Genomic DNA, 12,890 nt, shown 5'->3' on the forward strand with positions numbered 1-12,890 from the left:
CCATGTTAGCCAGGAAGGTCTTGATCTCCTGACTTTGTGATCCGCCCGCCTCGGCCTCCCAAAGTGCTGGGATTACAGGTGTGAGTCATCGCGCCACAAACGTTAACATTGTACTTCAATCAAAAGTTTTGTATCCTATACACTTGGCCTGGGTATCTCAGAGTCAGAATCAAGATTTTTTTTTTTTAGTAGATTAATGCATGACTCACTTTACTTACTTGAAATCAATGGTTGTAGGAATTGAGTTAAAGGCAACTCTTTATAGATGGGGTTCTTGTTGTTACAACTGGAGTGCAGTGGTTGTTTATAGGTGTGATCATAGTGGACTGCAGCCTCAAGCTCCTGGGCTGATGTGATCCTCCTGCCTCAGTCTCCCCAGTAGCTCGGACTGTAGGCACAAGCCACCATGCCTGTAAAGTATTCTTTACTTTGCTAGAAATGTGTCAGTTTGTGACTTAAGATTTGTGTTTTGTGCTCACTTATTTTAATGACAAAGCAAACTTGTCACTTTTTCAGTGATTGCTTACTTACGGCGATAGTATTCAAAACAAAATTTTCAAGCAGAAGAGAGAAACGATAAAATTTGAGGACAAGGCCAGGTTTTCATAATAATAATTTCTAGCACACAAAATTAGTAGATCCAAAGAAACCTGTGTACTACTTTGATACTTTATAGATCTTGGCATATTCATACTGTTCTAAAGTTTCATACTAAACAGTACGTAGTCTAATTTGCCTTTTTATGGAGACCTTAGGTTTTTGTGGAACCTGGGAAACAGATTTCTTATTTTTATTTCTTAAACATTACAACTGGCATTTTAAAAATATTTATAGAAAATGCTGTATTTGAGAGTGTGTGAGTATGTGTAAGCTTAGCTGTGATGAAAGAGTAATAGATTCAGAATCAGGAGAGATGACTTCTAGGGATTTTTTTAATCTTAAAAAATTTTTTTCTTATTTGTAAAAAATTGACACGTTATACTTACTGTGTACAAAGTTTTGAAGTATACATAATTGTGGAATGACTAAATCTAGCTAATTAACCTAGGCATCACCTTACATAGTTATCATTTTTATGGTGAGACACTTTACATCCACTCTTAGCATTTTTCAAGAATACAGTATATTATTAACTGTAGTCACCATGTTGTACAATAAATAGCTCAAGATGGATTCTAGTCTGGCTTGCTACTAACTCTGATTTTAGGCATCATCATTTAGTTACTGCACCTGCTGTGATGGCTTCCTTGTCATTGGTGAAATGATGTCATGGCTCTGATAACAGTCCAAGTTCCTTATATTCTAAATTGCCAGGATTTTGTTTGGGGAAATAAGTACTTTCCATGAGGCTTACTTTCAAGTATAGAACTGAAGTGGAATAAAACATTCTTTTAGTCTAATATTCCACAGTCATCTTTAGCTAGAGATACCATTAATACAGAGCTCTTGTGTTGAAAACTCAAGTACAATTTATTCATAGAAAATAACTTTCTGTTGTGAAATAGCAAAATGCAGTGTTACCAATCCAAGTATAAGTTTAATTTTTACAGTAGGCCGGGTGCGGTGGCTCACACCTGTAATCCCAACACTCTGGGAGGCAGAGGTGGATGGATCACCTGAGGTCAGGAGTTGGAGACCAGCCTGACCAACATGGTGAAACCCCGTCTCTACTAAATACAAAACAAAACAAAACAAAAAACATTAATGGGACATAGTGGCGCATGCCTGTAATCCCAGCTACTTGGGAGGCTGAGGCAGGAGAATTGCTTGATCTGGGAGGTGGAGGTTGCAGTGAGCTGTTTGCGCCATTGCACTCCAGCCTGGGTAACAGAGCAAAACTCTGTCTCAAAAAAAAAGAAAAGGAAAAAGAAAAAAAAATTTATAGTAGATTTAAACACCAAAATTATGAAGAGAGACTGTAGCTAGCCTTATTACATGCCAGTTCTTCTAATTTATTTAAGAATTAAGTATTTTAACTTTTTTTTTTTCATTCTATTTCAGGCTGGTACACCCCTCCAAAGGAAGATGGCTAAATATGTTGACAGTTGTGTGTTTGGACTAATGTTGCTTTAAAGAAAATCTTAACCAATATGCAGACACAAGCTTTGAGTGCCCCTATTACAGCAGTACTGAAGACGTTAGTTAATAGATATTTTAGTGGATAATCTGTCATCTGACATCCAGTATGAAGTTACAGCCTTTGCATTTTGCTCATTTTAGACATCTTGGACTGAGCAGTGGGGCCTTTATTGTATTTCTCCTGATAAATACACATACTGGCCACTCCTTATCTCTTTTTCTTGAAAAATGAACTTTTTAAAGCAGCCAAGTCAGCGTCAGGCTACCGAAGTTGAGGCTTTAGAGTAACTTTCCTATATTGAGCCCATGGGTTAGAAGGATTTGCAATATATTGTTCCATTTACAGCCAATACAAGTTTAATCGATGTTCAATATTGGTTTAGAAAATTTTAAGGCCTTCTAAATCATAATAGCTCTTTCATGTCTAAAACCATTTTATGATATTGCCAAAAGGATAGGAAACCTACTCATTAAATTGTTAAACTTTTTAATGACTATGTGAAGATATGAATTGTTTCCTGAAGATAATACTCTTAATTGAGTTACATTGTACTTCTTAGGCAAAGCAGTGTAAAACTGTATCAGTGAAGGCTTGCAAGTAGTGATTTCCACTGGGGCATCAGAGTCTTGCTGGGCTGAATCTGCTGCTTGTTGGTTCAGTGTTTCTTATGAACAAGAGCCACAGTATAGAACTTAAAGTTATTTAAAATACTAAGTCATCTTACGTTTCCATTTTATTAACGGGATGTTGCAATCATTTGTAAACTAATAAACTTATAAAGTGATTGGCACAAGACTCCTTGAGCAAAAGCTGCGCAGTTAAGTACAAAAAGATACTTAATTTGGAGACTCTTACAGTAATTTTTGCCATAGTCAAAACAATGGCTTTTACATTGAAAGATTAATAGAAACTCTACATATGTTAATTTTTGATAGAACCTGACTCAAAGCAAGATACCCTCCATTTTATGGCCTTACCTGAATCAGTCCTTTTTGGTTGGTAATAGATTTTTTTAATACACCCAAGTTTGATTTAAAAGTAAATTCTAGTTATTAAGCACTTTTAACAAGAAATCCAGAAGCACATTTTTCTGCACAAACCAGTTACAAAGTTCAAAAGTGTTTCTTATGCATTTGCTTTGAGATTCAGTTTTTAACTTTGTAAACCACATCTAAGAGACTTGTCATTTCTACATTATTGTGTGTGTTTAATTTCTTTTGATTCTATTTTGGTTAAGAGAGCAGTAAATTTTCTGGTATTCTTGTTCACTTGGTTACATTTGTATAAAGTTCTCATTGCCAGCTGCTCAGATAACAAGTGACAAGGCAGAATTCTTTAAAGCAGTAAAGTTCCTTAAGCCTAAGGCTAAATCTTGAATACATTGTTGAATTCTTTAATATCCTGATGGCAAGCAGATTGATAGCTGCACATTTGGCATGCTTTGTTTTATGGATTTTATTTTTAATTGCAGATTTATTTGGCAATGTATAGTAAATTTTGTAAACTTGCATCAAGTTTATGAATAAACCATTTAAAAATTTGGTTTGTGCTGATCATGGCAAGCAAAAAAAAGATGACTTTCTCATTTTTCCCTCATAAGAAAACTCTGCTTGATGTGTTTGTAGGCTCTATTGAGTTTCTGGAATAAGATATTTAAGGAGGGAAGTGGTGAGGGGAGGCTTGGAAGACAGGCAGATTTAACAAGAGAAAGTGAAAGAACCTGGAAATGGTCTGTAGAATAGTCACCTTTTTCTCAGCCTTTTTCCTCTTCCATTCTCATTATAAATTCAAGTGCTACTTTTTCCTTATGGCTATCCTTAGTTCACCCAGTGAAAATAATCTGCTACTTCTTAGCGTACCCATGGCCTCCTTGCACACAATTGACAGGTTATTTCACATACAAGAAGTCCAGAGGTAGGATAACTCCAGGTGTACTGTACATCTGGGCTTTGCTCTGCTTCCTTGAGATTTTTCTGTGTTGGTTTCATCTTTTGGTTGCATGTTACGTGCAGCCACCTTACTTGATTCAGAGGTAGATACATGCCCATTTTCTAGTGTCTCCTTAGGAGATGAGGAAATCTCTAAAAGCACCATCCCATCAAGCACACGGCCTCTCACCTTTCCTTGGCTACATCAGGGACCTGTGCCCACCCCTAAACCAATGGTGAAAAGAATGAAACCGTCGTGATTAGTTTGCACAAATGGTTCTCAAAGCATGATTTGGGGAACACTGGAGACCCCTGAGACCATTTCAAGAGGTTTTAAAAGACTATTTTCATAATACTAAAACATTTGCCATTTTCACTCATTATTTCATGTGTACAAGGGAGTTTTCCAGAGGCTACATGATGTGATTTTGCAACAGATCAAATTCACAAGCAAATATGAGAATCTACCTGTCTTCTATTAAGACAGAAATTAAATATTTGCAAAATGTAAAGTGATGCCGCCACTAGTATACTGTCCTCTCCCTGTTTTATATCAGCCACAAAGAAAGAACGCCCACTTTGAAAGGCAATCGGGTGTCGTTCAGTAGCCAGAGAATGGAGAAGGGGAGTTCATGTTCTCAAGGCACCGTCTCCCAGAGTGATAGGAGGCTGGGGAGTTTGAAGAGTTAGCTGAGGGCGCGGGGGAGGTATGCACAGGCTGGAGTTCCAGATAAGCAGGCATAGTCCCTGAACATGCTGCTTCATACATCCATGTTCACGAGATGCCAGTGAGCTTGCTTTTTAGGGAAGAGGATTTTAGCATTATGTTAATGATCTAAAGGTAACCGGAGGGTGCCTCTTTATCTTCCTGTGGTATTCCGAAAGGGGTCAGGAAGCTCTGGTGACATCTGAGCCATCTGGCTTCCTGAAGCAGCTGCGCCTATAAATAGACTAAGGAAAAAAACTGGCTGGGCTTGGTGGTTCATACCTGTAACCTCAACGCTTTAGGAGGCGCGGAGGCAGAGGGATGTCTTGAGGCCAGGAGTTTGAGACCAGCCTGGGCAACATAGACCCTGGGTCTACCAAAAAAAAAAAGTCACAGCTACTCAGGAGGTTTATACCAGTGACAATGTCATACTATCCACCAGTGGAGGAAGAAGGATTTGGGAAATAGTTGTTTTCCATAAAAATATTTCGTTAATGTATAACATCTGTTTTTTAAAAAGTTAAGATGTTCTGATTTAATTTTTAATATGGTAAATATTGATAGTCATAACACACATAAACTATTGGTCGTGTCAATATTTTAGGGTGTAAAGGGTCCTGAGGCCATAATGAGAACTGCTGATTTAGACCAAGTTTCTGCCCAAGATCTGGCGATCAAATCAGGGCTCCCTTAGGAAGGAATTGGCGGGAGGAATGGATGTTAGGTGGGGACGAACCTGTCTGCTGTGCTTCCATTTTTTGATGGTTCTCAGTTTGAGCATGCATCAGAATCGCCATAAAGTTTGTTAAAATATAGATTGCTGGGCCTCACCCCCAGTGTCTGATTTAGGAGGTCTGGGGTAAGGACGGGAAATGTGCTAAAACTTAGTAGTTTCCAGGTGAATCTGATGTTCCTGGCGGGGAACTGGTGCACAACTTGGGGCGTGCTTCACAGCAATAATCTCACTCAGCTACCTTAGAATGGCAGGTGCTATTTATGCCATTTTACTCATTCGAAACTTTAAACCTGAAGATTACAATGAGTTAACTAAGTTTACAAGGAATAAAGGCAGTGATTTTCACACACTAGGACAATTTTTTAAAAGCAAACACCGTTCAAAAATTGAGCTTATGCTATTTAAACAGGCATTGGAACTATGAAGAGCAATAAGTACTACCTAGTCTCTGCAAGGAATTTGTGAATTAGAGAACGATGTAAACTCAGAAATATGGCGGTGCCAGGGCAGTGAGAAGCACACACGATTTATTTTCACTGCAGGAGGCCTCCTGGAAAGTTGCCAGGCGCGGTGGCTCATGCCTGTAATTCCAGCACCTTTGGAGGCCCAGGCGCGAGTATCGCTTGAGCCCTGGAGTTTGAGACCAGCCTGGAGAGCATAGGGAAATCTGTCACTACAAAAAATACAAAAATTAGCTGGGCGTAGTGGCGGGAGCTTGTAGTTCAAGCTACCAGGGAGGCTGAGGCGGGAGGATCGCTTGAGCCTGGGAGGTAGAAGCTGCAGTGAGCAGAGGGCGCGCCACTCCACTTCTGCCTGCCCACAGCATTAGACCAAATCTCAAAAATGAAAAAACAGTTCCGAGCGTATTATGGAACGGATGGCTTCAACCTCGGTGTGCGGACTCCAGGCCAGGGAACTCACCGGCGTTGCCACGCCCACCGTCCCCGTCCGGCCGGAAGTGGTGCGGGCGCCTGCTCAGTGCGCGCCGGCCAGACAACTGTGTGCTGGCGTAATCGGGTTCCTCCGGGCCGCCGTAGAAGTGGTTCCGGCGGGCTAGTGAGGAATGGAGCCGGTGGGCAGCAGCGGCGAGCGCTGCGGCTGCTCCTCCGTAGACCCACGGAGCACCTTCGTGTTGAGTAACCTGGCGGAGGTGGTGGAGCGTGTGCTCACCTTCCTGCCTGCCAAGGCGTTGCTGCGGGTGGCCTGGTGAGGAGAGGAGGCGGAGGCGGGAAGCTTGCCTTGGGACACGCCGTGGGCATGTCCCAGGCTGGCGGCGTGGGGAGAGACCCTGGGGACCCAGGGCTCTCCCCAGCTCCCTCGCCCTACCTGAGGTTACCCGCTACCCGCGAGGTATCTCCCAGCCGTGGTGTCCCGGAGGACTTCCCTGAGGGGCGAAGTTCTCCTTAAGGTTTTCTCCACATCTGGCTCTCCTTCCGAACCAGCGCCCTGACTGACACCTACCTCCCCCGGGGACTTTGTATCCGGCAGGGATCTCCTGCTGCTCCAGTGGGTGGGGGTTTGTGAGCTGTGGGAGAGACGAAAATGAACGTCCGTTTGCAATCCTTTGTGCGTTTGCGTCCCCAGCGTGTGCCGCTTATGGAGGGAGTGTGTGCGCAGAGTGTTGCGGACCCATCGGAGCGTAACCTGGATCTCCGCAGGCCTGGCCGAGGCCGGCCACCTGGAGAGGCATTGCTTGGTTCGCGTAGTAGCAGAGGAGCTTGAGGCAAGTAGCAAGGGGTGTCATGCACAGTCATTTGCAGGTTGGTGGTTCAGTCTTTTGAGAACTATTTTTTTTTTTATCCCAGTTTTGTTAATTCAAGGAACATCTTCTTGTGCTGGGAAAAGATTTTGTAAACATCAGTTTTAGTGACCACACGGTAAGGATGTGTCATGATTTATTTGGCCGTTCATCAAATATTGGGCCTTTTAAGTATCCACATTTTCACTATTAACAACAACGCTGTGCAGAACCTTCCTTTCACCTGCTTCCCTTGAAGCAAGTTTTTGTTGTCTGTTTTACCGGGAAGACAACTGGGTGTGTCTTGCTCAGACACACCTAGAAAGCCAAGAACCAAAACTTAAAGCCAAATATTTCAACTTTCGATCCTGTACTCTTTTGCTTCTCTGGCCCCCAACTTCAAAAGGGGAGCCAACACCTGGAGAGATGAAGACTCGGACTGTGGAGTTGGAGGGGCTGCAGGGTGCACCATCTCTCTGGGGAGTGGAAGGGAGCCCTTTGACAGTGAAGTGCCAACCTGCTACTCTGTCACTCTGTTTACTTTAGTACGGCTTACAGACATAACTACGGTGCAGCTGTCACAATCAGGAAATTATCACTGATACATTTCTACCATTTTATCCTCAGACTCGGTTCAGATTTTGCCAGTTGTCCCAGTAAGGTTCTTCATGGCAAAAAGATCTGTTCCCAATTGTAAGTTGCTCTAAGTAAGTCATGTTTCTTTAATCTTCTTTGATCTGGAACAGTTTCACAAGCTTTGCTTGATTTTTCCAAATCTTGACACCTAGGAAAATTGCAGGCTATTTTGTAGAACATCCATCAGTTGTTTCTTTGCCAGGAAATAATCACAGAAGAGCACAGCATCCTTTAGGTGGCATGTGATTTCCATTGGTCTCGTTATTGGTCGTATTATCTTTGAGTACTCAATTAAGGTGGTGCTTGCCAAGTGTCTTCACTAAAATCACTCTTCTGTAATGATTGTTTTGTGAAGAGATCATTTGAAACTATGTAAATATCGTGTTTCAATTCGTTTATTTATTTGTATCTGTACACTCTCGGAGTCTTATTTAATTCAGTGGGCTATAATCTGTTACTGTATTTTGGTGCTCAAATTAGGCCCCCCCCCCCACCACCACAGTTTGGCTAGTGGGAGCTCCTTCAGGCTGGCTTCAGTGTCTTTGTAGAGATGACTCCATTATCTTTGAGCACTTTTCTTTTTTCTGGCACAAGATGTTCTAAACTTGTCTTGGGTTTTACCTGCTTTTGTCCTGGAATTGGTCATTAAGCCCTGGCTCCTTTTGATGGAGTGTGGTATTTAGAAATCAAGGTCTAGACTCTTTAAGTGTACTCCTTGCCATTGAGGGATTTGCTGCTCCAAAGCCCAGTCATTAGAGCCAAGGAGTGTATGTATGTATATGCATGCATGTGTATGTATATACATCAGCATACACATATACACATGTTTACAACTATATTTCTATGTATGTGGAAACTCATGAGTTCACACAGGTGCATCCTTTTCTAATCAAATGCAGGATGCTTTCTAGTTTTGTCTCTGCTCTTATTTGTACCTCCCGTTTGGGCAAAGGGAAACTGGTTCTCATCATTCTTAATTTAGATACTACCTCAATGCCCCATATGTAACCAGTCTTCTGTTTCCCCCTTCCTTGGGTGGTCTTTCTCCTTACCTTGTCTGGTCTCTGGAACTCTCATCCCAGGGAGCTGGCCAGTATCCAAAGGCAGGCTTGTAGAAAACTTTTCTTCTCTGGTGCTTTGTCCCAACTCCTGCCATTTTTCCAGAAGTTTATCATTTGGAAAAATTCAAAATGCAAGCAGGCTTTTCCTCAGAAGTGTTCTCTGGAGCATCGTTTATAATAAGGGATACTAAAAACCTAATGTTAATTTAATAAATAAAGCTATTAAATTATAAACTGCAAGTGCATTAATGACAAGAGCAAATGTTGATTTTAAAAGTGAAAACAGATTATAAAATTATATATTTAGTATCATCTGAATTATTAAAGACCAAAAGGGAGAATAGAAAAGAAAGCCAAAATAGCTTTTTTTTTCTATTGAATGTTTTTAAAAAGTTTTCTCTCTGTGGTCATCGTTTTCAAATTTTTACCACAACAGGCATTATTTTTCTATAGCTTTAAGAGTTTATACATTGTAGTGGCTGTTAATAGCCAGACAGACTAAGGTATGAATCGTAGCTTTGGCATATACCAGCGGTGTGACTTTGAAAAAGCTACTTAACCTCTCTGAGCCTTAGGTGCTATCTCCATAAAATAAAAAGAAAAATAATAATTGTCCTGTGCCCTTATAGAGTTGTTGTAAGGATTAAATAATGAAAAGGTAATGCATATAACACATTACTTATAGTACCAGGAGCATAAGTTCTCCATAGATACCTGTTAAATATTCTTTCATTAGTATCATTATTAAAGTTCACATAGTTATAGTAATGCCCTTAGAGGAGTTCCTCCATTGTAGTAAACTGCTGGTGAGACAAAAACATGACAACTCTAGCCAAATCATACGTGCTGTTTTTTTTGTGTTTTCCAAGTTATCTAGTGGACATGGGTACTTTTATAGGCATAAAGAAAGTTGATTTAACTTTTCTATTAGAAATATTTTAAAGTCCGCCCGGCACGGTGGCTCATGCCTATAATCCCAGCACTTTGGAAAGCTGAGGCAGGCAAATCGCTTGAGGTCAGGAGTTAGAGAACAGCCTGGCCAACATGGTGAAACCCCCGTCTCCACAGAAATATTAATATAAATATTTAAAAATATTAAATACTTAAAATATCAAATATATAAATAAAAATATTAAAGTACAAAAATTGGCTGGGCGTGTTGGTGCAAACCTGTAATCGCAGCTACTCAGGTAGCTGAGGTAACAGAATCGCTTGAACTGGGGAGATGGCGTTTGCATGAGCCCAGATTGCGCCACTCCAGCCTGGGTGATAGAGTGAGACTCTGTCTCAAAAAAAAAAGAAAAGAAATATTTTAAAGTCCGCCAAAAGCTTTATAAAACAACTTGCCATTTGTAACTTCTTTGAACAGTGGAATGTGGTGCTAGCTGTCTTAACTGTGCTCTGAGAACATTTCATGTTGAGACTTGTTGTGTCACTTCTTCTAGTGTGAATTAGGAAGGACAATTCAGCAGTTGTTTTTCAGTGGGTGCCAGGAGAGGGAGATTCATAAAATCTCAGGACCAGACTTTTAATCCTTGTTCAGAAGTAGGAAACCTGAGGCCTAAAAGCTTGATGAGGGTCATTCTGCTGGTTTGTGGCAGAGTTGCCACTAAGACCTAAATCTGTTTTTTGTTTCTTTTTGTTTTGTTTTGTTTTGTTTTTGAGACAGAGTCTCACCTGTTGTCCAGGCTGGAGTGCAGTGGCCTGATCTCGGCTCAGTGCAGCCTCCACCTTCTGAGTTCAAGTGATTGTCCTGCCTTAGCCTTCTGAGTAGCTGGGACTACAAGTGCAAGCCACCGCACCCAGTTAATTTTTGTATTTAGTAGAGATGGGGTTTCACCCTGTTGGCCAGACTGGTCTCACCCTGGCCCCAGGTGATCCACCCACCATGGCCTGCCAAAGTGCTGAGATTTCAGGCGTGAGCCACGGTGCCTGGCCCCTAAATCTCTTTGAGTTCTCTCTCCTTTACTCACTATACCAGGCATCACAGATTCAGATGACTTGAAGGTCAGGCAGTTAGGTGAAGAGGGTCAGATAGCTCAACAGAGTGGTGGCACCATGGCAGACTGGAAAGGCTTGCCTCCATTTAGCCTTAGTTAAGAGGCATGTAGTCTTAAGTGTTGCCAAAATGTCCAGTTTTTAAAAAGAATCTGGAAATCCACATTTTATGTAAAAATTCGGTGGAATTTTGAACATTGGCATTCAGTTTACATTTTCTGAAAATGCTGTGTGGACCAAGGAAACTATATCTGTAGGTCTTGGGCAGCCTTGGGCCCCACAGGCCATCATGCTATCTGTCTCTTTTATTAGTTTATCTATATAGAATGTATTCTGAAACATCTTGGCATTCCCCCAAATTATAATGGACCAACTTTTTTTTCCCCCCACTTAACCAATAGTGAGGCTTTGCTATATCCTAAGTACTTCATGGACCAACTTTTTTTTTTTTTCCATTTAACCAACAATGAGGCTTTGCTGTATCCTAAGTACTTCATTTTATTCTGGTAGTAAAAAATATTTGAAAATAGCTAGCTTAGAAAAATATTTTCATCATTTTCATTTAATTCAGCTGCTTTGCCACTTGTCTTTAATTGGAAAGTCTAGTTGAAAACAAGTGAGTCTGAATAAGCCCAGCTCATAGGGGAGATAGGGCACAAATAAGATTAACTAGGGGTAAGGGATGTTGCATCTGAGGTCCAGAGTACTGAGGGAGTTTAGGAAAAGGTTTTGGAGAGGAGGTGGCACTTAAAGTGTCTCTAGAGGGAAACAGTCTTAAGTTCTACAGGAACAGAGCAATAGAACACATAGGGAAGTGGGTGTGTCTGGATAATATTAATAGTAAGCTAAGGGGCCCTGAAGGATGCCTTGTTGTCAAAGCTGGAAATGGAGGCTTGGAGTATTTGATTTGATGAGCAGTGAAAAGAGGAGTGATACCCCAGTACTGAGATTTTTCTGATACTGTAATGCCTGTTCAAGTAAAGCAAGTGTGTCTTTTGCTGGTTCTTGATGTTTTTGTTCTAAGAGCTTCAGTTATTAAGAAAATGAACTTCTTGAGGGCTGGAATGAAGAAATAGTAGGTGTTTAGTAAATGAACTGAAAATGAAAGAGCATAAGTGAAAAGTAAATGAGAAGTAGATTGACTCAGAATGCCAACATTGACCTGAAAGAAGGTAGGGTACCAGCAGTTTGGATGGGGTGATACTTTTTTTTTTTAATTTAAGTTCTGGGATACATGTGCAGAACATGCAGGTTTGTTACATAGGTATACGCGTGCCATGGTGGTTTGCTGCACCCATCAACCTATCATCTACATTAGGTATTTCTCCTAATGCTATCCCTCCCATAACCCCCCACTCCCCGACAGGCCCTGGTGTGTGATGTTCCCCTCCCTGTGTCCATATGTTCTCATTGTTCAACTCCCACTTATGAATGAGAACATGCAGCATTTGGTTTTCTGTTCCTGTGTTAGTTTGCTGAGAATGATGGTTTCCAGCTTCATTCATATCCCTGCAAAGGACGTGAACTCATCCTTTTTTATGGCTGCATAGTATTCCATGGTGCATATGTGCTACGTTTTCTTCATCCAGTCTATCATTGATGGCCATTTGGGTTGGTTTCGAGTCTTTGCTATTGTGAATAGTGCTGCAGTAAACATGCATATGCACATGTCTTTATAGTAGAATGATTTATAATCCTTTGGGTATATACCCAGTAATGGGATTGCTGGGTCAAATGGTATTTCTCTTTCTAGATCCTTGAGGAATCATCACAGTGTCTTCCACAATGGTTGAACTAATTTACACTGCCACCAACAGTGTAAAAGTGTTCCTATTTCTCCACATCCTCTCCAGCATCTGTTGTTTCCTGACTTTTTAATGATCGCCACCCTAACTGGTGTGAGATGGTATCTCATTTTAGTTTTGATTTGCATTTCCCTAATGACCAGTGATGATGAGCCTTTTTTCATATGTTTGTTGGCTGCATAAATATCTTCTTTTGAGAAGT

At 41.0% G+C, this 12,890-nt stretch overlaps 2 protein-coding genes across 4 annotated transcripts in view; both read left to right on the top strand.

Annotated features, from left to right (window-relative positions):
• UBE2Q2 (ubiquitin-conjugating enzyme E2Q family member 2) overlaps window positions 1-3,621 on the top strand; it is a 60,455-nt gene extending 56,834 nt beyond the window's left edge. For all 3 annotated transcript variants that reach the window (XM_011932815.1, XM_011932817.1, XM_011932816.1), the window contains one exon: window positions 2,002-3,621. In XM_011932815.1, coding sequence (XP_011788205.1) covers window positions 2,002-2,033 — 32 coding nt within the window. In that variant the 3' untranslated portion in view covers window positions 2,034-3,621. The remainder of the gene's footprint in view (window positions 1-2,001) is intronic.
• A 2,783-nt stretch (window positions 3,622-6,404) lies between these two features.
• FBXO22 (F-box protein 22) overlaps window positions 6,405-12,890 on the top strand; it is a 31,779-nt gene continuing 25,293 nt past the window's right edge. The window contains exons 1-2 of the mRNA XM_011932818.1: window positions 6,405-6,656; window positions 7,035-7,173. Coding sequence (XP_011788208.1) covers window positions 6,514-6,656; window positions 7,035-7,173 — 282 coding nt within the window. The 5' untranslated portion in view covers window positions 6,405-6,513. The remainder of the gene's footprint in view (window positions 6,657-7,034; window positions 7,174-12,890) is intronic.

Source organism: Colobus angolensis, unplaced genomic scaffold, assembly GCF_000951035.1.
Source record: "Colobus angolensis palliatus isolate OR3802 unplaced genomic scaffold, Cang.pa_1.0 Scaffold99, whole genome shotgun sequence".
In the NCBI taxonomy this organism is placed as follows: Eukaryota; Metazoa; Chordata; class Mammalia; order Primates; family Cercopithecidae; genus Colobus; species Colobus angolensis.